This window comes from Ambystoma mexicanum, chromosome 5p (assembly GCF_040938575.1).
Source record: "Ambystoma mexicanum isolate Mex_15411 chromosome 5p, UKY_AmexF1_1, whole genome shotgun sequence".
NCBI lineage: Eukaryota > Metazoa > Chordata > Amphibia > Caudata > Ambystomatidae > Ambystoma > Ambystoma mexicanum.
In genome coordinates, this window is record NC_090930.1 from 1,114,790,488 (window position 1) to 1,114,816,225 (window position 25,738).

General features: G+C 47.1%; 1 protein-coding gene across 5 annotated transcripts in view; it reads left to right on the forward strand.

The window, feature by feature from the left end:
• KIF13A (kinesin family member 13A) overlaps positions 1-25,738 on the forward strand; it is a 2,203,773-nt gene that overhangs the window by 596,737 nt on the left and 1,581,298 nt on the right. For all 5 annotated transcript variants that reach the window (XM_069613597.1, XM_069613593.1, XM_069613596.1 and 2 more), the window contains 2 exons: positions 1,845-1,937; positions 2,038-2,218. In XM_069613597.1, coding sequence (XP_069469698.1) covers positions 1,845-1,937; positions 2,038-2,218 — 274 coding nt within the window. The remainder of the gene's footprint in view (positions 1-1,844; positions 1,938-2,037; positions 2,219-25,738) is intronic.

Below are 25,738 nucleotides of genomic sequence, written 5' to 3' on the forward strand. Positions count from 1 at the left end.
TATTAATTCTTGGTGGAATAAAAGGGTCTCTTTGTTGCATTGGCTTTTCTCCTCATTTACTTTCCAGAGAAATTATTTAACTTTGCAACCAGGTACTCCTATTTCCAAGCCATACTTTGGTAGCACTTCATGCTCATTTTGAGACAGCTTTGCCTTTTACAAAGAAAATATGATTCATGGGGCCTAATTTTGAGTTTGCCTCCAATGCCTTTTAATTCCTGGTGAATTACCTCCAAACTTGATTACTGTTACCGCCTCTTGTAATGGGACTAATTGTGCCCGATTACAAGGGAAAGAATGGTGGAGTGAATCCTTTGAGTCCATAGAACTCTTTAGGGCTTTTGGATGACTCACTGCCGGGTGGTATTTCTGCCCATGATGATGGGTGTCGATTTGACTAGTTGCAATCTCTGGCAAAATGCTGGAGATATTTCCTCCACTTTACTTCCAAAATGGCAGTAATGTAATTGCCATCATTGTATTGCCGTTTTTTTACTACGCTGCCAAAATGGTAATGATGCTCATGGTCTGCACCTGGTTTCCATTGCAGCTTTGTGATCCAGTTCAATTAATTCTGTCGCGCACTCAGTTGTTTTTCCCGCTAAGTGTTGTATGAAATCTATGTATTTACCTAGATTCGCTCACTAGTGTTCCTTGCAGGGTTACAAAACTGGCTCAGATTGATCACTGGTGGCTTAAACTCTTTCGCGCCAGTGGCATGGACTAAATGTACATTTTATTGCAATGTAAGCACTGACTTCCGTTGTATCTGGTCAAGTGCAATGGCCTATACCATAAGATAGTGTAGCTTCTGTTCATAACTTCAAGATGTCCATAGCGACTTCGCAAGCACCACCCCCAACTTGCCAGTCTGCAATGTATCCTACACATGCATCAAGCCTAGAATATAGTAATTCTACTGATCGGCTCCGGCCGATCAGTGAGAGAGCGCAACTGAAACTGATCCATCTAGCCACAAATCTGTTCATGGAAAAGGGCATGGTTATGACAATAATAAATGCCCCACGCCACGCTTCACTCCACAATCCTAGCCTGTTTCATGCCAACTCACCAGTTCTTCTAGAGAGTTTGTCTTGCCTCTCAAGTTCTTTCTCTACTAGCCCCTCAGTTCGGGTTCTGAGTTCTTGTGAGCTTCAGATACTCGACTTAGCCTTAGACCAGCTTCAAGTGTGTGCTTGCTTAAAGCCCTGTGGTGGGTAAATTTGCACTTTATAAACTTTAGTATGAATTAGTATAAGTGTACTTGCTCTTTTTTGTTTTGCTCTGCCTCTTGTAAAGCACCACGAAATTGCTCCTGGTGGCTTGTTGGCACTATACAAAATATTAACAAATAACATTCTATAATGTAACATCTGGTCGCAGTGGCTGAATTGTGGTCATGGTAAAATGATTGTGCCAATCACCGGTGTATGGTAGCCATCATCTTCAGTGCCAAGTCAGAATTGTCGCCTTTCAGCATCTGTCAATATGGGAAAGTGTTCTTACAGGAACCTTGGTGGACATCATTGTTTTGAGTAGTGCATTTGAATGGTTTCCAAATAATTTAAAACATAAACAAACATATTTCTACATGCTTAAATTGTTTAGTGTATTTTTTGGAAAGGGGTAAGCAGTAATTTTGCTGTCCAATAGTACAGTGTAGTCCCACGTTGGCGTGTCATCAAATAGTATGCATTTTTTCTGTGGGATGCATTTGTTCTGTAAAATATGTTTTATCTGGGCCTGTCAGTTGTTGAGTCAAGTATCTGGGCTAAAGAGTGAAAGAGGTTTCTGCTGACTATAATACAAAAGTAATAATTCATTCTTGTAAATCTTTGTTTTAGGACAAGAAGTTGTGTTCAAGTCCCTCGGAGAAGGAATTCTCGATAATGCCTTTCAGGGATATAATGCGTGCATTTTTGCTTATGGCCAAACTGGTGAGAAGACTTTTTCTTCAACCTTGTTTCTGAAAGTATTTGGATGCAGTAAGACTCTATATATGCTGAATAGTAGTAATTGTATGTTTTGATCCACCAGGTTCTGGGAAATCCTTTTCGATGATGGGAAACGCCGACCAGCCCGGGCTGATCCCACGGCTCTGCTGTGCCCTGTTTCAGAGGGTCTCAAAAGAAGAGAATGACTCGCAAACCTTCAAGGTAGAAGTATCCTACATGGAAATATACAACGAAAAGGTCCGGGATCTCCTTGACCCCAAAGGGTGAGTTCTTTATTTGTTGGTAAAATACAAAAGCATTTGATGCATATTGTAGTCACTTTGTGATTAAGTTAGTTCTGCCAAGGGGAAGAGATGGTGCATTTCTAAGCCTATTTTGCAACCATTAAAACATAATGGGCCTTAAAGAAAGGGCACTTTCTCCACCAAAACTACCAAGGCACCTTCCTCACTCAGTGCTACTGACGGTCACATATATGCTGGCAGACTAAAAATGTTGCACTATTGGAGGTAGTCACTTGAATATGTGGTGGATGTGTAAAGAATATTTTAGTTAGTACATGTTATCCGTGGTTGTGCTAAAAATGAATAGGATAAAGATAACCTGAAAGACATGTTTGAGGAGTTATTTCAACTCACATTTGGAGAATGTGGATCACACATGTCCATTTTAAAGTATGTTGGGACAGTAACATTGAATTATCGGAAGCTACACTGCGATGCAATAATGGCTATAAAGCGAGGAAGAGTAACGTAGGAGAAGTTGGTGGGTGAAGGATAGTAATAAAAAACATAGTCCCCACTGCAGATGCTGACGGTGAAGGGGAAAGAAAGACAGAAAGGGCAGGTAAGATGTCATCTGACGACATTCACAGCTAAACCCAGTAGATCCCAATAGAAAAGATGAGTAGATATGATATGAAAAAGCGAATATGAGGGAGAAGAAAGTAGGGTGGGACTGCATGTGTCCATTCAGTTTAGGGTGAAAGGGTTGGGAGCATCAAGAATACATCATTATGCATTGAAGAACAGTAATAATAGCAGGCATTGTGTGAACAGAGGTACAATCTAAAGGAACAAATAACGGCTTAGAGAGGGAAAGTACAGACCTACACGTTGCTACATAGGTGGGCTTGATCATTGCACTTACGCACTTGTTTTGTATGAGCTCTGGAGATGAAGACGCTTTTCCTACCCAGACTTGAAGGTTGCGCCATCCTACAGGTCCATTTCTATAAAGTAAGCACATTGTACCATGAGCGAAAAAAAGGGCAATGGGCATTACCCCCTCAAACCACCTAATAAGAACTTAATTAAGGCACATGCTCTGTGTTGGCTCTGGTTACCGTGTTCCACCGTTCTTCTGTTCCTCCATTCTCCCTTTGCTTCTACTCTTACTAACTCACCTTTTCTTGATTTTCCCCTTTCTTTCCCTTTACTGTCTCTCCTTCATCCACTGTCTTTTCAAGTCTCTTTTTTATGTATTTAGATTATTTTTTTTAGTGATGTACACAGGAGAGCGTAACAAGATACACATACACTTTATTACATTCTCGTAGACCTTTTCTAAGTAATAGTGGCAACTATGTAAATTACATGCATTACCAAATAGGTGAGCATCATTAGACTGGCTTTTTATTGTTGATCTAGCACAATTAAGTCTAACTTGAACATTCCCCCATATAAATGTCATTAGTCCTATTGATCCAAGTATTTTTTGCATATTCTAAAAACGACGTACCTCTTTCTTGACTAAAGCATGAGCCTTCCCATTGTGGCAAGAGCTGACACACCCTCCTTCCATTCACATCTCTCAAGCGTTTCCTCGATTTCCCAAACCTCTTCTTCTATTTTCCAATTTCTCTATTGCATTCTTCCTACTTTAATTTAATCTTACTCTTCTCCATCTAGCTGCTTTTTTCTCTACTTTTTCCTTTTATCTTTTTTTTCTTTTCTTGCTTATTATTTACCGTTCTATATCCATACCTTCACATTCACTTTCGCCCTTTTGTTCTCTTCCATTTTATCCTCTTGCCCTCCTCTTCTTTCCCCTACTCTCTCCCCTGCTTTCTTGCTTCTTTCTTAGCAGTGAGTAAGGATGCTGAACAATGGCCTCCTGTCACAAGGGCTTGTGCACTCTTGCACTACATTGGGCTTGCAATAGAGAATAAATACACTCTAGGTGTGTGGACTTGGATATGACTGGTACATGTCTATGAGTTAGCTTTGTTTTTCTCTGGGGACAAGTGATCCAGATATGGTGCATTCAAGATATGCTGATCCCCATATTAGCCAGCAGTGAATGGAGGAAACTTAAAAAAAGATACCATTGTGGAAGAAGCCCCATTCCCCACTAAATGATGCTTTGTATGCTCTTGCAGCCTAGGCCGCCTCAAAGTTTTGTCTGAACTAGTGATAAAGTCTAGTTACATTATTTTCATAGACAAGGTTCCCCTTTGAGTCCAAGACTTATAGGGCAGATAAAGATGCGGAAAGTAATTTGTGTCATGAGGAGCCTAAATAGTTCAACACTAAACTGTGACTGTGTCATTTCTTCTATTACCATGCTGTTAGAACCAGTCCTGCTTGGCCTGGCTCACTATAAAGCACAGAAATGGTATTGGCACAGCTGCTTAATTAATTGGAATGTATTGGCACCCCACTGAATTCTGTGACTACAGCTCGATTTGATTGCCACTATTTATTATTTGGGTACAGTTAATACTCCCACACCCATGATTACACCGCAGTTGCCATATATGTTAATATAAGAAATGCTTAGAAGTTTACCATTGCCTATTGAAGCACTATACATATAACGGACCTGTTTAACTAACTGTAAGGAAGGCATGGTATCAACAGTAAGACAGACGCCAGTGACCACAGTTCAAGGGTGTTTATTGAACTTCAAAAAGGGTATGATAAAAACCTATCTAATCCTAAATCTACAGATAGGAGCAAGCTATGACTATCAAATATTAATAACGCAGTCCTAGTACTATCTTTTCAAAATAAAAGGGCCTATACTAAAAAAAAAAAAAAATCTTTTGCCAGTCCTTATCTCTAAATACAAATAGGGAAGGGAATAATGTTATGAAAAGAAAGAAGTGTTCAAAATAATATGTCAGGATGTTCAGGCCGTTGGCCTCCCTTCCCCACATTTTCAGCACGGGACGAGGCAGTTCACTCGAGCGTAGCACACTCTTTGGCTTCTTCGGCTCGAGGACACAGTTCAATAACCAGCATCAGGGCATTCTGTGGCCAAATCTCTTTACTTATCAAAGTCTCTTGATCCAGAGGGACTGATCTACAAAAACAAACAAAAATGTGTTTTCCTCTCACAAGTACTCAATTCAGAGGATATACTCTTCACCCTCGATTCCCCTCAGCCGGGCGTGGATACCTTTTATACAGTGATTGGTTCTTTGTATTTCCCTCTTCCGGGCTCATATCCCCCTCTACAATGTACAGAGAATATTATTTCTCGCTGACTCACTGTTCACCCCGGATCCCCCTCAGCCAGGCTCAGATCCTTCCTCTTACACAATTAAGCCGAGCTCGGACCAATTTCAGTTCGTATTAGCTACTGAAGAGACTCAATGTGCACAGGTTTAGCTTGACCTGTTGCAGATGCACATCAATCTCACAATTCCTTTTTACATTTGCCAACCAGTTGGATACCTAATAGAGAACTTTGAATGAGCACCCGCGTGGCGCCGGAGCACTCTGTTTACGGTATCTTTCTTTTTTTTTTCCACTTTGTATTTATTGAAACATTTTCAATGACGACAGAAGTATCATAAAAAAACGAGACCAACACAGCCAAGTCAATTTACAATAAGAACCCCACACCCCCAATACACCCAACCCACCCCATATCTCCCCCTGTCCCCAACAATTGAGCTACAGAGGAATCAACAAACCAGTAAAGGAAAGGTTTCGAAATTAACACAGTGCACAAGAGGAAGAGCCACAGCATCATACCAAAAAAGAAAGCGCAACAAAAATCCCTTTCAATCAGTGAAGTCCCCAAGAACTGCGGAAACCCATAGTCCAACCACATATTCAACCCCATCTTTGCATTTATCCACTCCAAATAACAGCTAGAGCGTTAATGCTACACAGTCCTCATTCAATAATACCATTGTCCAGTCCTGTAAGAAGGAAGCCATATTATCGTTGGCGATAGCGATTAGCTTCTCATATGTAAAGATAGTTAAGAGCTTATTATACCATTCCGCTTTCGAAGGGGCCTGAGGGCACTTCCATTTCTGAGCCAGGGCCATTCTCCCAGCCCTCAGCATCGCCCCCTCCACTCTGGAAAAAGACAGTTCATCACTCTCTGGTAGGAGAGTACCCAAAAGGATCTCCAGAGGGTGGAGGGAGGGACATGTTCCCTGGATGCCCTTAATCCAACTAAGTACCTCTGTCCAATAGACTTGTATGACCGGGCACTCCCACCACATATGGAACCATGTTCCTCTACTAGCACAGGCTCTGGGACACATCGCAGACACGTTAGGATACATCTTGAACAGTGTGACAGGAGAGCGATGCCAGGAGTGGAGAATTTTAAAGTTGTGTTCCATCGCCGCTGTGTAGAGCCCTCCTTTAAAGACAGACCCAAAAACAGAGCCCCACGTAGACTCCTCGATGGGCATCCCCATTCTCTCCTCCCACACCTGTCTAAATGATTGTCTGCCCTCTGGATTAGCTGCAAACAGCACCCCATATATCTTAGCGAGAGATCTCCTCCTAGACTGTGCCTCCACGAACACCGATTCAAATAGAGTCAGTGGACGGGAAAGGGACATTCCCCCATCAGCCTTAGTAAGTATGCCCTTAATCCGTAAATAATCTAAAATGGAAGGGGGATTTTCCGGCAGCATTCCCACCAGTTGATCAAAATCAATAAACTTCCCCTGGGGAAACAATTGGGCGGCCCTCTCCATCCCCTGATCCGACCACGACTGTGTCCCTCGAAAACCCTTGTTCCCTAAGGTAAGCGGAGGACCCCACAAGGAGGAGAGGGGGGAAGGCCAGGATGAGAGCATGTTGTTCTCCCTGCCCGGCCTCCACAAAGCCCAAAGAACCGATAGAATCGGATGGGTTCGTACAGCTACTGGACGCGAGCGCGGAAGGGACCAGAGCAAGTCCCTGACCTTATAAGGGTGAACCTGTACATCATCTATATAGGACCAGTATGTCTGAAGGTCCTCTCGTAAATGCTCTAACATAATCCGCAACTGAGCAGCCTTATAACACAACTTGAAGTCAGGGAAGCCAAACCCTCCGAGTGCTTTAGGAAGGGTTAAGGTACCCAACTTGACTCTAGCTCTCTTACCACCCCATACAAAGCGGAGAATCAGCGCTCGAAGAGACACAAAAAAGGAATAAGACAAGGGAGAGAGGTGAAAAGGTAGAGAAGCCTGGGGAGAACATTCATCTTGATAGAGACCATACGTCCAAACCAAGACAGAGTGAGGGGAGCCCATCTCTCCAGATCTTCAGAAATCTTAGCCTGCAGGGGAAGAAAATTAAACTCATAAATCGTCCTCAAATCCCTCGGTAAGTTAGTGCCCAGATATCTAATACTGACCCTCTCTGCTCGCATACCAAGTACTTCCTTCTCACCCATAATATTTAGGTCCCTCTCACCCATAGGCATAATGCAAGACTTGGAGATGTTAACTTTAAGCCCAGAGAACGTCCCAAAGCAGCAAATCAATTCCAATAACCGCGGGAGGGAAGCGTAGACATCAGTCAAGTAGACCAGAATATCATCCGCAAAGAGGGATAATTTGAACTCATAGTCCCCACAGTGCACCCCCGACACTCCCTCATCCACCCTGACTGCCGTGGCAAAAGGCTCCATAGCCAGTGCATACAACAGGGGGAGAGAGGACACCCCTGACGCGTTCTTCTAAATAGCGAAAAACTCGATGACATACAGCCATTCACTGACACCCGAGCCATGGGACCGTTGTATAGAGCTGACACCCATCCACAGAAGTTCTCCCCAAAACCCAACCTCCTTAGCACGTTCACCATATATAACCACTCAACACGAACAAAAGCTTTCTCGGAGTCCAGCGAGAGGAGGTATGCCTCTGACTCTCGCTTAGACACCTCAAACATCAAGCCCAGTGTTTTCCTGATATTATTGGAACCCTGTCGCCCAGGAAAAAAGTCTACTTGGTCCCGATGAACCAAAGTGGGGAGAAAACCGGATACTCTGTTCGCCAGAAGCTTAGCAAGAATTTTTACATCTACGTTTAAGAGAGAGATGGGCCTGTACGATGGACAAAGTGATGGGTCTTTCCCCTCCTTAGGGATAACTACAATGAGGGCCGACATCATAGAGGGGGGGAGACAGCCGGAATCCAACGCATTGTTGTACACCCTAGCTAGAAACGGGGCTAAAGTGGACCGAAACGTCTTATAAAAATGAACAGTAAACCCATCATCCCCTGGAGCGGTGCCATTCTTCAGAGAAGCAATGGCGTCCATCACCTCCTGTGGGGTGATGAGCAACTCCAGGGAGGCAGCGTTCTCTCGGGAGAGACCTGGAAGGCGGATAGAGTGCATAAATCGGTCCACATCGTAGCCATCACCCAAATACTCGGAGGCATAAAGCTCTTCATAGTACATTTTGAACTGCTCTGCAATTTGGCCATCTTCCAGCCATTTTACCCCTCGCTGATCGACGATGCGGGAGACTCTCCTGCTTTTGCGAAGTTCCCTCAACTTCCAGGCTAAAATCTTGTCCGCCCTCTCCCCCTTTTCCATGTAACGTTGTTTCAAAAACGCCAATTTTTTCTCTGTCTGACCGACGAGAAGCGCAGACAGTTTCGCCCTAAGTCTTTGGAGGCGTTCGCGCTGAGCAGGACTTATCTGCGATTTTAACTTCCCTCCCGGCTGAATGGCAAGAATTTGTTCCCTCAATTTACGCTCCTCACTAGACCGGATCCTCTTTCTTCTTGCCCCCATTTCCATTAGAACCCCTCTGGTGGTAGCCTTAAAAGCGTCCCACACCCCTCTAGCATCAACCTCACCAGAATCGTTAAAAGTGAAGTATTCATCAATGGAAGCTAGGAGAGATTTCCGCAGCTCTTTGTCCAATAACAGTCATTGCATACCCATCGCGACACTCTTTGAGCATTCAACGGGACTCCCAAAGTGACTCTAACTAGGTCATGGTTAGTCCATGGGACTGTCTCTACCGCAAAGTCTGTGATGTACTCCCTAACTGAGGAGTCTACTAGGACATAATCAATCCTGGAAAAGGACTGATGCACAGAGGAGTAATAAGTGTAGAGAGGGTCCAAAGAGCCCCAACAGGATGAGTGTCGACCAATCCCAACTCCTCATTCACCTGGGAAAACGTATCCGCTAACTTCTGTTGAGCTCTAAAGTCTGGGCAGGGCCTAGTCGATTTCCTGTCCCTGTCTGGGGATAGCACCATGTTAAAATCTCCCCCCACTATTATCGTTCCCTTGGCAAAATCTCTGATTCCCCGCCCCAACCCCCGCTAGAACACGTCTTGGGCCTCATTAGGAGCATAAACTCCCACAAAAGTGTACAAACAACCCTTCACCTCCCCTTTAACCATGATGAAACGCCCCTCTGGATCCCACCTGTGTGTCTTGGGAGTGAAATGTGCATCTGGGGAAACCAAAAGAACCACCCCTCTCCTCTTTGTTTCGTAGGAAGCTCGGAACATATACTGAATTGCCCTAGCTTTGAAGACAGGTTCCCTCCCCTTAATCTAGTGTGATTCCTGAATAAAGAAAAAGTGCAGCTTGAGCCTGATAAACTCCCTCAAAATCAATGACTTCTTTGTTGGGGAGTTCAAACCTCACCCGTTTAGGGACCCCACCGACAGGGAGTGGAAAGAATCACCCATAAAAGCAGCCAAATACTTCACCCACCTCCTGTTGGAGGCCGAGTTTTATGCCTGGCTGAGGAACCCCTGTGCACAGCTTCCAAACCAAGTGAAACCGGATCAACTTCATAACCTCAGTAGCTCGAACATTTCCCTTTTAACCCCACCCCACCCCCCCTAACCCCAACACCCCAACCTATGAGCGCCTGAAAGGGCTGCGACATCTCCTCGTCGAGCCTTCAGGTCACCTCTGACCGCCCCCACCAGGGTGAAAAAACCTCAGAGAAATCTTGTCCAGAGCCCCCCAGCTTGAGAAAAAAAAACACTCCAATCCGCACTCAAGATCCGTGTAACAACCTCAGACACAGCGACACGGCCCTCCAAAGAGGAACTAGAAAACACAGAAATAGCAGGACCCCCCCAATCAGGTCCCCGAAAGTCCCGGAGAGGGAGGTGTCATTTTTCTATATTTCCTGTGTCCCCGGACCCGTCTCTGCCCCTGGAATCCCGATGATTCTTTACGAAGACCTTCGCTGGATCCTTCCCCGACTGCCCCCTGCTCCATAGGGAGGTCGCTCAACAGTTCACCCATCGCCCTCTGGATGTCTGCTTCTGATACAAGAGCATATTTCTCGCCATTAAACTCAAAGGAGAGTGAAAAGGGGTGCCCCCATCTATAACCCACCCCTTTACCCTGCAATCACTTTGTTAAGGGGCCACACAGTCTCCGCGGTGCCAAAGTGAAAGCAGACAAATCCTGATATATGGAAATCTTGGCACCCTTCCAGTCAATCGGACCCCCCTTACGAGCCAGCTCCAGTATTTTGGATTTCTCAACAAAGTAATGGAACTTCACCAGAATCGACCGAGGGTCGCCCCTGCGGCCTCCAGCTCTGTGAGCTCTATTGATGGTAGGTACATCAATATTTTCACCCCCAAATAAAGAGCTTATTATTTCCTTGACCTTTTGTTTGATGTCGGCCTGTGTTTCCCCCTCCTGTTCCGGCACCCCAAAGAATCTGAGATTGGAGTGCCGCTCTCGATTTTCTAGATCATCCAGTTTGAGAAATATCTTTTCCTCCCTTCTCTCCAAATCCACAAGACGCAGGTCAAATTGCGTCTCAAAAAGGTCGGCAGCAGTTTGATTAGCCTCGAGAGCCTGAACGCGGTCCTCAACATCATCCACTTTCTTGTCTAGGGTGTCCAGTCTCTTACTTATATCTGCGCGAAAACCCCGGATCTCCTCCAACAAAGCCACCATGTTATGACTCATGTCTGAAGTGTCCATTGTACCAGGTTGGCTAGCCTCCTGCATGGTGGGAATAGTATCTTGGGGAGAGGAACGCCTCAACCTCTGCAGCGCTTGCACCCCAAGCATCTAACTCCAGTGCATCCTCCGATCTAACAGGCACTAGCCCCTGGGGTTCCCTGCAGGAGCGAGCCCGGGATCAGTCACTCACCCTCTGCACCTCTGATCAAAAGGCCCACCTCGAGCCACCACCCTCCAAGGCTTAGTACTCAATACCCTACAGGGGCCCCCACAGCCAACAGAGGGCGAGTGAACACTCAGTTACAGCCACTGGATGGGCAATCCCAGGGGGCCAAGGAGGAGCTCTAGGCCCCCCCCCACCCAGCAGGGAGTACGGACCTGCGTCAGCGATGCACTCACAGCCAGGAAGGACACCAGCCCGGCCAGTCCCTGCGATCTCCCCAGGGGCACAGTATATCAATGGGAGGGCGGGCGCTGCAGAAGCAACCTTCAGTATATATCCAACTTCCAAGTAAATAACAGTCTCAAGGCGCCCTATAGACCCAGATAGTAATCACCCGCAGATGGCGACGCTGGTCCGCTCCACTCGGCCTGGGCCCTTTAGAATAAATGGACGAGCACCTCAAGGAAGAAGCAACACTTGTCCACCGCTAAGCAGCCACTTCATAAGTCTCTTGGTGTCTTTCAATGGGGGGGGGGACAACAGCACGCCGCCACCAGCAAGGCCGCACGCCTTCAGCCAGAGCGTCCCCCGCAGGGCGCAACCTCCGCCTGCCAGCGCAAAGCCCGAAAACTTCTTTCCCAGGGGCCCACAAGAACACAAAGTTCGCAATCCACAATCCAGGGGTCCCCCGCTATCACACGGCCACACGCCCCGCAGGGCCACCCCCACAGAAGGCAGCAGCGGAATGCAGCTAACCACAGGGGGGGGGGTTTGTAAGTGAGGGCCAGCACCGAACCCACTGCAAGCCGGCCCTGGGCGCAGCTGCGCAGCTCCCCACACCGGTCCCCGGGCCCAAACACCACCAGCAGCTCTGGGATCCTCAGCTCCAGAAACAAGAAAAAGTCCAACACCCACCCTGTCGCCGCCGAACTCCCAGCGGTCAAGGAGGCCGATTCCACTAACGGCAGGCGACAGGCAGGGGCCTCCGAGGATCGAACTCCCCCAGGCTCCTCCCGCGCCTGGCCACCTCGTAGCCTCCAACTCCTGCAATGCGGGTGTCCTCCCGCTACGGAACACAACTTCGCTCGGTGGGAATCTCCATTGACGCTGTACGCGTCCACAGCATTCAGCAGGTCTCTGCTCCTCCCCACCGCGCGGCAGGCCAGGCTCGCGCGGGTCTTCCAACGGGGGATGCTCACCAGGCTCCGAGCGTCCCCAAACACGGACCTGCAATCCTCATGAATTCTGCACCAAAAATCGTTGGGTTTTCGCTCAGACGTTTCCTGACACCATCAGATGCCTCCAGAGGGGGTCCGGGCAAACAACGGAAAAGCTGGGGGGGCTCTTGGCACATAAATACAGCGCCCTGGGGAGGGGATCCGCTGAGAAGCGTCAGCATCGCTCAGCGCCCCCTGGTGGCTCCCTACGGTATCTTTCTTGGCTTCAAAAGTTCAGTCACTCCTCTGGTTTTCAATTATATTTGCGTTGCTCGTCACATACGATTCACACACTGTTCTCTTGATGACACAGACCTGTGTGCCAGTTTCAGCAAAAGTGTGTCCCGCGCCATTGGTGATGAGGGAAGGAGTTGAAATAGAATTAAAGAAATTGAGAGTGTCTGGTGTGATGGAGAGTGCTGGGAGTGGGTATCCCTGTTGTTGGTTGTGAAGAAGCCAAGCAGGGAATTGAGATTGTGTGTGGACTTGAGGGAGCTCCATAAGTATCTTGTTGCAGAGAGGCACCCACTTCCCAATATGACGGAGATGTTAACTATGATTGAAAAGGTGAAGTTTTACTGAAAACTTGATATGGCTTCGGCGTATCACCAGATTGAGTTAGATGAGCAATCACGGAAGTTAACTGCTTTTATTACCCATGAGAGAATATTTCAGTTCTGAAGGATGCCTTTTGGGTTGGTTTCTGCCTCGTCAGTCTTTGAGAAGATGATGGACATATTGCTGAAGGATGTGCTGGATGTGCACTGCTTTCAGGACAATGGGCCTCATTCCGAGTTTGGAGGCAACCATGGTGCTACTCTGGTCCGGGTTCCCTGAATGGGGACTTACCGGGCCTTGGAGGAACAGTATTTCCCCATTCAGGGAAGCCATCCCCAGCCCCATTCGAGCCCCCATAGGGCTCAATGGGAATGGGGAGGAAGCTAATAACGGGCCTGTTAACAACAGGCCCGTTATTAGCTCCCTGGTCCCCTAGCGGGACCCACTAAGGATGTCTGGTCTGACCAGACGTTCTGAGCGGGTCCCGCTAGGGAACCTCGTAATAGGGCAGTAAGGGGTTAACGGCACCGGAATCCTTACCAGCGCTGTTAACCCCTTACCGCCAGGGTCGGAATGAGGCCCAATATCTTGTTTTGTGGAGAGACATGGGAGAAGCATGCAGAGAATGTCAGGAAGGTTCTGTAGATATTAGAGAACAGAGCTATTACGTTGAGAGCAGAGAAATGTGTAGTTTGGAAAGAGACGGTTGAGTATTTGGGTCATGAAATTTCGATTGATGGCTTAAAACCCAAATGTGAAATGGTGGATTCGATAAGGAAGATGACGTCTCCGAAGGATAAAGTGGAGTTGAGGTCCTTTCTTGGTATGATCGAGTTTTGCCAAAAATGTGTGCAGTTTTGCTGATACAATTGTGGAAATGAGGGCCCTATTAAAGGAGGGTGTGGTATTATGTTGGGATGCAGAGTGTGAGGAAGAATTTGTCCAGATAAAGAGTGAAATTGATTTGGCGAGACCACTATCCGTGTTCAACACCAGAAGAAAAAGTGTGATTTCTGTGGATGCCAGTGATACAGGTATTGGAGCTGTATTAACCCAGATTCGTGAAAATGGATGTGGGCACATCATCACGCATGTGTCGAGGATGTTGAGAGGTGTGAAAAGGAATTATTCTGTATTGGAGTAGGGAAGCCCTTGCATGTCATTGGGCAGTTGAAAAATATCGCAATTTTGTGTGGGGGCGGAATGTACCTTAAGAACTGACCACAAAACATTGAAAGTGATTTTTGAACAGAAGGGCCGGGACAAAGTGTCAAGGAGGGTTGCCGGATGGGTGACCAGGATGCAAGGACATACATTTGTCATGGTCGTAATTCCTGGGAAAGAGAATTTTTTTACTGATCATTTGTCAAGGCTACGTGGGGGCTGTGGAACATGCTGTTGGGGAATTGACAGAAATGGTCGTAAATGAAACGGTTTTTGTGACGCATGATGGCATTGTTTTTCGTGAAGGTTGGCAAGGAGATATGTGAGAGGAAGTAGTGTTGTGGAGAGTAATTGCAAAAAGATTATTCTATGATGGGGAGAAGTGTTTCTGGGAAGTTAGATCGGAATTGAGTGTCAAGGGTGGTATTTTGTACAGGTGGGATTGGACGGTGGTCCCTAAGTGCTTGAGAAGGAAGATGGTGGAGATTGTCCATGACGGTTATATTGCGATTACCAAGACGAAAGCAATTCTGAGGAATGAGTATTGGTGGCCCGGGTTTGCCCGATATGTGGAGAGAGCATTGGGAAAGTGTATTGAGTGTGAAACGTCAGGTGAAGGGTTGTGGCACCTCTGCAACCAGTGATAAGAGTGAATGTTCCAGATATGGTGTGGTGCGATTTGGCGCTGGACAGTCTGGGTCCCCTTGATCTAGGAGGGGGACGTGGAAGGTCGGTTTTAATTGTTGTGGATTTGCTGTCACATTGGACAGAGCTCAAAATTGTATGGGATATTACTGGATCCACTGTGGTGGATTTTCTACAGTGTGTGTTTGAGAGAGTTCTATTTTGACAGATAATGGGGAACAATTTGTGGGAGGATGTTTTGAGGAATATCTGAGGCGTAGTGGTGTGAAGCATAAGAGAACTGTGGCTTATCATCCGGTGGGCAATGGTGCTGTGAAAAAGGTTAATAGGTGTGTGATGGAAGTTGTGAGCATGGCAGATTTGTGTGGTAAATACAAGGGATAGACTATGCTTTGCGTATGGTGCACCATGCTGCCACGGGTGTAAACCATTTGTATTGATGAGGGGAAGGTAGCCTAATACCAAAGTGTCGCCTCCCTGGCTGGGAAGGGCATGGGCAAGTGACTGTGTGGTGGAGGAGTTGAAAGTGAGGCTTGACAGAAAGAGACAGGAATGTGTGGAGAAGGTGAATGAGAAATCAGGTAGGGCATTACGGTGGTGTTGGTAGGTGATTTGGTACGCATAAAGAAAGGGGTTGTGAAGAAGAAGGGTGATTTGTTGTATTCAGATCCTGCTGGAGGTGTTGAGGGTGCAGTGAGGGTGCGTGGAGGTCAAGTGTGGAACTTGTCAAGGGTGGCCCGCATTAAGTGTGGGTAATTGTAGAATAACGCTGCATTAAGTACTGTTGTTGTGTAAAGTGTTATAAGAGAAAGTGTACAAAGTTACTGTATATTGTGAAATATGTAGTTCTAAAGGCAAATGTTATTTATTGGTTTGGGGGATATGTGTTATATTGCGTCCTTCTTTATTGTTGTGTAATGTGCTATGGTCATAGAACCCTTGCGTGGAACACTGTCATGCTTTCCAGGCTGGAGTGTTGGGGGAAGGAAAGTATCAGTTGGACATTGAAGAGGTGGCTACCACCTGTGCTGGGGGTTGCTGTGTAGCATGATCTTAATAAAGATCCCTGATGACACAGACCTGTGTGTGTAAAGGACTTCATTGCAATACCCAATACCCTCATGGCTTACTGCCATGCATCAATTCCCCCATTTAGGGAAAATAGAAAAACCTTTTCCCAAAACCTTTTGGGCCAAATTTCCATCCCTGGTCTAAAAAGTCAAAGCTGCAAGTATAGCTTTTCCAGTTCGCATTCCACTTCATATAGAATGGGCTTATCATATGGAACCATTGATAGTGATTTCCCAAATAATCTGCATCAGTTAATATCAATGGACTCCAATTCCCACAACCACCCAAGTACCATGATGAGGAGGAAGAAGGGAACGGTGCAGAGCAGAAGGAGCCTCAAGCTCAATGAGCGTGCTGGTTGTTTTCAGAAGGCACCTGTGCACAGGACATTTAAAGATGAAAAAGATATGATTGGAAGCTGCTGTTTGGGAGACAATGTTGCATCTCTCTGAGGCATGTGGAAGCTGGAAGCACAGACCAGTATGGTGGACCCAAGGGGCTCTCCAGCGAAGAGGGACGTTGCGCGAGCAGGATATGCTACAGAGACGCCAGGAACTAAGGGAAGATTCATGAACATTCACAGAGAAAACAACGTTGCGCTTACTGGGACCTGAGGGAAGGCAGGCGTGCAGAAGCGGAGCCACGAGAGAAACTGGAAAGACATGGAAGCAGTCCAGAGTGGAAAGCAGGCAGCAAAGCTATGCCACGAAAGCACGAACGGGACCAAAGATGCTACACAGAGTTGGGGAGTCAACCCAAGCAAAGTGGTGACCCCAAGGCGTTTCAGCGACCGTACCAAACACAGTTTGTAAACTTTAAAGCCACAGAGATTGAAACAGTAATAAGATTGTTTTCAAATCAAGAAGGCATATTGCAACAAAAAAAACCCCTAGCAATATATGAGTGCCTGGGATGCAGATATGGGGGAAACTTAAAGCGAATGTTCAAACCCACAGAAATGCAGAACCAATGAAGATATATGCAAATGTGGAGGTAAAAGAGGAATTATTTCTTATGGAAATAAGACGTCCTAGCAGGCAAGTAAACCAGGCAGCTGCAAGTACATAATAAGTCCTGGCAGGGGGAGTATTCTAGGCAGTTGCAAACCTACAGGAAGTCACAAGAAAGGACTGTTTGTTGACCAAAGAAGGAACTTTTGAAAGAAGGAACTACAAGTCTAAGGAGCTTCGTAACTAAGAGGATTGTTGTGCGCCCAGAAAGACACAATTAACTTTTAGACCAAGAATCGTTGGCATAGTTTTGAAGAATTCAGAGGAAGGAAATTACCCTCTGGAATCGAGGTTCTTTTTCCTTGGAGAGCGTTTATGTTGGAGCTGTTCTATTTTTTCTTTATGAACTCTTTTTGCAATCACCAGGTTAAAGACATTTCCATTTTCACCTTATAATTTGGTTTGTAGTGAGAGGGTCAGGATAGAACGTTTAAACACAAGGATAGTTTTGATTTTGACATCCTGACAGACAGATCCTTGGTTTTTGGTTTTAGGTAGGGAAATTCCTCTTAGAGCAGAGTCAGAAAGGCTTTTTCCCAACCACATTTATGTTAATTAAAGAATGTAACCAAAAACATGGCAACTTTGTGTCTGACTTTCATTACTGACGTCTAATATAGGGTGTCAGATGTGGGATCAGGCTCAATTCACATGAACTGGAGGACCCTTAGATTTGAGAAACTCAGCAACTGAGCTTCCGATCCATCAGTTGCCACAGAGCACTCTATCTGGTTGGATGTATGCAGTAGCAGGGGATAATTGATCCAACCTGCAGACTGAATTTTAATACCCACAGACTTAGACCTCATTTCCCTACCCGGAACCTACATTAGACTGGTCTCTAAGTCGGGTCTAGCTTGGCGACATGGCCTGGACGTCTTGCCAGGCGTTATAGACCCTGACTATAGAGGTGACAAAGATCTTGATGCAAAATAACAGAAAAGAGTCATATCAAGTAAAGACTGGAGAGAGAATAGTGCAGGGGATTCTGGAAAAGGCTCCATTTCCTAAACCCAGGGAAGTTAAAAGCTCTAACAAAACTGAAAGGGGAACCAAGGGTTTTGGGGAGGCAGACCTAGATTCTCACACCACATCAGAGGCAGTCCCACTTCAGATGCGGCAGAAGTTATTCCCGACCTAGCCTTTGCTCGAAGGAATGATCCCCTAATTGCTGAGCCTTTCCTTCAGGTCTTGCCTGAAGAGGAGGGTAGGAAAAATGGGCGGGGGATTTTTCTTCCTAAAAGCTTGACTATTATACAGGGGAGATAGTGGGCTGGATGGCACCCCTAGATCACAAATAATGGTGCCCAATAGTAACACAAAAATAGTACTGGAAATTGCCCATCCCCACTTGAAAGGAGGTCATCTAGGAACAACCAAATTTCAAGCACAGATTCTGAACCGATTCTATTGTCCTGGGATCTATGCAGATGTGAAAAATGTGTACTTGTGCTCCCTATGTCAGAAGACCAGTCTTCAAATTCCCCCTCCAGCTCCCTTACAGCCTTTGCCAATCATTGATATACCTATATCGCGCATAGGAATGTATATGTTACATTATGTAATGTTATGTTACTTTGCATTTATATAGCGCCTTATGTACCATTGGTATGATCTGAAGGCGCTGGTAGGTTGAACGCCTTTGGGAACCGGAGTTCAAGTCAGTAGAGAGAGTAGAGCGAGTCAAAGGTGCGTGTGAGCACTGGATATGTGTGCAGCTGGTGTGGCATTCGTGTAATAGCCGCTTCTTAGCGGTAGCTGTGGTGGTTGAGAGATCAGGAGTATGTGTTAATTCTGGCAGGATTTATCCAGACCGAATGTGGCTGCGTTAGGCCTGAGGAGAACGCCTGGCTGGGGGGGTGTGTAGCCAGCAGTGTTTACTTAGAGTGATGGGGAATATGGGCAGATGTTGGTATGAGAACAGTTATACCGAATGGTGTCATAGTATCTCTGTGTTCTAGTTGAGTGGTGATGTGATATGATGGGTTACATGCTCTTTCAAACGTTCCATGCACCCCAAACCATTCCATGTAAGTCACGTAATTCTATGCGCTCCAATCCGTTCCATGCACTCCAGTCTGCTCTATGCACTCCAGTCTGCTCCATGCGCTCCAGTCTGCGCCATGCGCTGCAGTCCGCTCCATGCGCTGCAGTCCGCTCCATGCGCTGCAGTCCGCTCCATGCGCTGCAGTCCGCTCCATGCGCTGCAATCCGCTCCATGCGCTCGAGTCTGGCCCACGCGCTCGAGTCTGGCCCACGCGCTCGAGTCTGGCCCACGCGCTCGAGTCTGGCCCACGCGCTCGAGTCTGGCCCACGCGCTCGAGTCTGGCCCATGCGCTCGAGTCTGGCCCATGCGCTCTAGTCTGGCCCACGCGATCGAGTCTGGCCCACGCGCTCGAGTCTGCCCCACGCACTCAAATCTATTCTATTTACTCCAATCCGTTCCGTGTATTCTGAGTTGTTTTATGCACTTCATCCACGTATTTCACCCGTACCATCTACATACGTCGCCCGTACCATCTACATACGTCGCCCGTACCATCTACATACGTCGCCCGTACCATCTACATACGTCGCCTGTTCCATCCACATACGTCACCCGTTCTATCCATATATGTCACCCGTTCCGTCTGCTCTACGCATTCAGCGGCTCTACGTACTCATCTGCTCTACGCAATCATCCGCTCTATACACTCTTTCGCTTTAGGCGCGCTTCCGCTCTACATGCACTCCGCACTCATCGCGCCCGTCCGCTCTAGGCGCCCGTCCGCTCTAGGCGCTCGTCTGCTCTAGGCGCTCGTCTGCTTTATGCCCTCGCACCCTCTACGCGCTCGCCTGCTCTACACGCTCGCCTGCTCTACACGCTCGCCTGCTCTACACGCTCGCCTGCTCTACGTGCTCGCCTGCTCTACGTGCTCGCCTGCTCTACGTGCTCGCCTGCTCTACGTGCTCGCCTGCTCTATGCGCTCACCCGCTCTACGCACCCCTCCTCTCTTACGCACCCCTCCTCTTACGCACTCGTCTGCTCCATAAACTCGTCGGCTCTACACACTAGTCTGTTCTACGCAATCATCCACTCTACGCACTCCTCTGTTCTTACACACTCCTCTGTTCTTACACACTCCTCTGTTCTTACACACCCCTCTGTTCTTACACACCCCTCTGTTCTTACACACCCCTCTGTTCTTACACACTCCTCTGTTCTTACACACTCCTCTGTTCTTAAACACTCCTCCACTCTGCACGCTCCACATGCTCCAGTCCGCTCCACGCGCTCCAGTCCGCTCCACGTGCTCCACTCTGCTCCACGTGCTCCACGCGCTCCAGTCCGCTCCACGCGCTCCAGTCCGCTCCACGCACTCCAGTCTGGCCCACGCACTCCAATCCGTTTCATGCATTCAAATCTATTCTATTTACTCCGTTCCGTGTAATCTGAGTTGTTTTATGCACTTCCTCCACGTATTTCACCCGTGCCATCTACAAACTTCATCCGTTCCATCCACATATGTTGCCCGTTCCATCCACATACGTCGCCCGTTCCATCCACATACGTCGCCCGTTCCATCCACATACGTCGCCCGTTCCATCCACATACGTCGCCCGTTCCATCCACATACGTCGCCCGTTCCATCCACATACGTCGCCCGTTCCATCCACATACGTCGCCCGTTCCATCCACATACGTCGCCCGTTCCATCCACATACGTCGCCCGTTCCATCCACATACATCGCCCGTTCCACCCACATACGTCGCCCGTTCCACCCACATACGTCGCCCGTTCCATCCACATACGTCGCCCGTTCCATCCACATACGTCGCCCGTTCCATCCACATACGTCGCCCGTTCCATCCACATACGTCGCCCGTTCCATCCACATACGTCGCCCGTTCCATCCACATACGTCGCCCGTTCCATCCACATACGTCGCCCGTTCCATCCACATACGTCGCCCATTCCATCCGCTCTATGCATTCAGCAGCTCTACGTACTCATCTGCTCTACGTACTCATCTGCTCTACGTACTCATCTGCTCTACGTACTCATCTGCTCTACGTACTCATCTGCTCTACGTACTCATCTGCTCTACGTACTCATCTGCTCTACGTACTCATCTGCTCTACGTACTCATCTGCTCTACGTACTCATCTGCTCTACGTACTCATCTGCTCTACGTACTCATCTGCTCTACGTACTCATCTGCTCTACGTACTCATCTTCTCTACGCAATCATCCGCTCTACGCAATCATCCGCTCTACGCACTCTTTCACTCTAGGCACTCATCCACTCTACATGCACCCCGCACTCATCCGCTCTACGCGCTCGTCTGCTCTAGGCACTCGTCTGCTTTATGCCCTTGCACGCTATTCGCATTCGCCTGCTTTACGCGCTCACCCGCTCTACGCACTCGCCCGCTCTACGCACCCCTCCTTTCTTACGCACCCCTCCTCTCTTACGCACCCCTCCTCTCTTACGCACTTGTCTGCTCCATACACTCATCGGCTCTACACACTCGTCTGTTCTACGCAATCGTCTGTTCTACGCAATCATCCACTCTACACACTCCTCCGTTCTGACACACTCCTCCGTTCTGACACACTCCTCCGTTCTGACACACTCCTCCGTTCTTACACACTCCTCCGCTCTGCGCGCCCTTCCGCTCTGCTCGCCCTTCCGCTCTGCTCACCCATTCATCTGCTATAAGCACTCATCAGCTCTACAAAGTCGTTCGCTCATCCGCTCTATACACGCATCCGCTCTGTGCACTCATCCGGTCTGCACATTCATCTGCTCCAGCGTTCTACACACTCTTCCGCACTCATCCGCTCTACACCCTTGTCCGCTTTATACGCTCATCCGCTCTACACGCTCATCCGCTCTACACGCTCATCCGCTCTACACGCTCATCCGCTCTACACGCTCATCCGCTCTACACGCTCATCCGATCTACACGCTCCTCTGCTCAACGCATTCATCCGCTCAGCACATTCATCCGTTCCACACGCTTCATCCATTCTAACGATTTCATCCACTCCATTCACTTCGTTCATTCATCATGCATTACATCCATTTCATTAATTTAAATCTAGTTACTGTTTTCGTACGATATATTCTTATTATCTACTTCATTTGATCTACTTTACTCGTTCTATTCTGTTTGTCCTTTTAGTTTATATTAGCAGTTATTAGATGTCGATTTCTTGCATGGATCTTGATGTTTTATTGTTATTTCTCTTATTGTTAATCAAGATCTAGTAGTTTGTTGGATTGGTGTCATTGAGATGCTGTTATTCTGTTTGGATTAATTTGCATCCTGGTTGGTTTTAGGGGAAGGGCCAGGTTTTCAGTAGTTTGCGGAAAGACATTAGATTTTCAGTTAGGCGGATGTGGGGTGGGAGTGCGTTCCACAGCCAGGGGGCCAAGGCTGAGAGTGATGATTCGCCTAATAGTTGGGCCCCATGAGCCATCAAAATTGGGAAACCGATACACACTGTTGATATTGGATTATGCATAATAGGACACAACACATTTTCAAACATTTCATTCCATTCTTCTCGAGAGCTGGGTTTCCAACGAAGATCTTGACAGACCAAGGATCCACCTTTATGAGTAAACTCATGTCAGAAGTAAAGGAAATTCTTCAGATAAAAATACTCAAAACATCCATCTATCGCCTTTAAAGTGATGGCTTAGTGGAATGGTGCAACAAGACTTTGAAACACATTTTGAAGAAATTAGTTGAAGCCGATGGCAAAAACTGGGATGTTATGACACTATGGGCCCTTATTGCCATTTAGAAAGACCCCACAGTCCTCAACAGGATTCTCCCCATTTGAGCTTTTATATGGTATGAGCACCACAAGATGTCCTTGATATGCTGCAAGAGACCCTGGAGGAACAGGAAAAAGCTGTTTACCATTTTCTCAAACAGCCCAAAGATTAAAAGAGCATATGGCCATGGCTGGAACAATAGTACAAGCTAACACGATTAAAACCCAAGAACACCAGAAAGGCTATCATGATAAAAAAAGCTGTATTGAGATCTGTTTCTATTGGACAAAAGGTTCTAGTTCTCCTTACCTCAACCGAGAACAACATGCTCTCCAAATGGCATGGGCCCTATAAAATAATGGAACAGATGGGGACTCATGATTACTGGGTCTCACAACCTGACAGAAAAATCAAGGCTCATATTTACCATGTAAATCTTCTTAAAGAATGGAGAGAAAATCCAATCGAAGTTACTACAGTGGTACTAACCAGTTTGTTATCTGATGAATCAAGTAGAAATAATTTGATTTCTTCTGACCTGCCTCAAAACCAAAATGAGGATTTAATGGACCTGGTAGAGCAGTTAACTGATGTCTTCAGAACTGAACCCGGCTGTGTAATGGGAATGTGCCATATTATATCCGTACAACCCCAGGGAAGGTAGTCCATTTAAAATCGTATCAGATACCCAAATCTAGAAAACACATCATTATAGAGGAGGTGGAGAATATGCTAAGGGCCGATATCACCGAACCCTCTTAGAGACCTTGGTCTCCTCCAACAGTACGTGTTGCCAAATCAGAACAATCGTGGAGGTCCTGTATTGATTTTCGAAAGGTGGGAGATTTCAACAGGAAATTCATTCTACAGAAAGATGCATCAAACATTGGGTTGGGGGCAGTTCTTTCACAAGATCATGAGGCATTGAACACCCTATTCTCTGCACCAGTAGGGCATTTTTCCCACGAGACACAAACTATGCCACTATTGAATTAGAGGGCCTAGCGATAAAGGAGGCTATAACCGACCTCAAATACTGAAAAAATAGTCCATAGGCGCCCCTCTGCGAGAACGAACATGGCTAAATGATCTGTTCTTTGGGAAGGTACCCACTTGAGAGTCCACAGCCACCCTTTAGCTCACTGTACCTTTCACAGAAGGGAAATATCCATTTGCGTATCAGTCTTTGTCCTGCCCACATGGACAGTCCAGCATCGAAATGCTATGGCAATTCTCGTCTGAACAAGAGTACCAACAGCAACCCCATACACGTGTTTCAGCCTTGTTGGGGCTCATCACTGAAGTGGAGCTGTGCCTCTCTGAGCACAGTGAGCAAGGGGTCTACGTCTAAACTTAGGGTGACTAAACCGAAGTCCCTTAAACAATGAAAAAATAGTCCATAGGCGTCCCTCTGCGACAACGAGCATGGCTAAATGACCTGTTCTTTGGGAAGGTACCCACAGCCATACTTTAGCTCACTGTACCTTTCACAGAAGGAAAGTATCTATTTGCATATCAGTCTTGCATACCCCTTGCTCACTGTGCTTAGAGAGGCACAGCTCCACCTCGCTGATGATGCCCAACAAGGCTGAAACACGTGTACGGGGTTGCTGTTGGTACTCTTGTTCAGAAGGGAATTGCCATAGCATTTCGGTGCTGGACTGCCCATGTGGGCAGGACAAAGACTGATATGCAAATGGTATTTCCCATCTGTGAAAGGTACAGTGAGCTAAAGTGTGGCTGCGGAATCTCGAGTGGGTACCTTCCCAAGGAACAGGTCAATGGGCCATGTTCGTTCTGGCATCCCAAAGAACAGGTCAATAGGCCATGTTCGTTCTGGCAGAGGGGCGCCTATGGACTATTTTTTCATTCTACCTCAAATACTATCTAACAGGTAGAATGTTTAGGACTGATCACGCTCCATTAATATGGATGAGCCTACGTAATAGGGAGAATGCAAGAAAGCTGGTTCTTAGATGTACAGCCCTATTGTTTTACAGTGAAACACAGAAAAGGAGGGAGGATCACATGGGAGAAGACCGCTTCATTGGATGAGACATAGTATCTACCATTTGCCCATGAAGTAAACCCCTTAATACCCAATACCCTAATGGCCTACTGCCATGCATCTATACCCCCCAGGCCCCTTAGGGAAAATAGAGTAACCAAACTTCCATCCCTAGTCTAAAAAGTAAAAGCTCCCAGAATACCTTTTTACAGTTCTATTTCCCCTTCAAATGGAACGGTCTTGTCATATGGAACAGTTTAATGTGATTTCCCAAGTAATCTGCCCAAGTTAACATCAGTGTACTCCAATTCCCACAACCATCCAAGTACTGGGACGAGGAGGAAGAAGGGAACCATGCAGAATAGGAGGAGCCTCAAGCTCAATGAGCGTGCTAGTTTTCAGAAGGCACCTGTGCACAGGACATTTACAGATGGAAAACAAACTATTGGAAGATGCTGTTTAGGAGGCAATGTTGCATCTCTTTGAGGCGTGTGGAAGCTGGAAGCACGAATCGGTGTGGCAGAGCCAAGGGGCTCGCCAGCAAAGAAGAACCTTGCGCGAGCAGGACGTGCCGCAGACGCCAGGAACCAAGGGAAGATTCCTGGGAATTGGCCAGCTGGAGAAAGCAACGTTACGCTTACTGGGACCTAAAGAAAAGCAGGCATGCAGAAGTGGAGTCGTGAGTGAAACCGGAAGGACGTGGAAGCAGTCCAGAGTGGAAAGCAGGCGGCAGAGCTACGGCACGTAAACGTGAACCGGACCGAAGATGCCACACAGAGCTGGTGAGTCAACCTAAGCAAAGTGGGGACCCTAGGGCGTTTCAACGACCACGCCGAACACAGAAGGTACAGAATCTAAGGGCCGATATCCTCGAACCCTCTCATAGGCCATGGTCTTCTCCAATACTACTCGTTGCCAAACAAGATCAATCGTGGAGGTTCTGCATTGACTTTATAAAGGTCAACGCAGTCTCCCAATTTGACAGCTACCCAATTCCTAGTATCGATGATCTAATTGATCG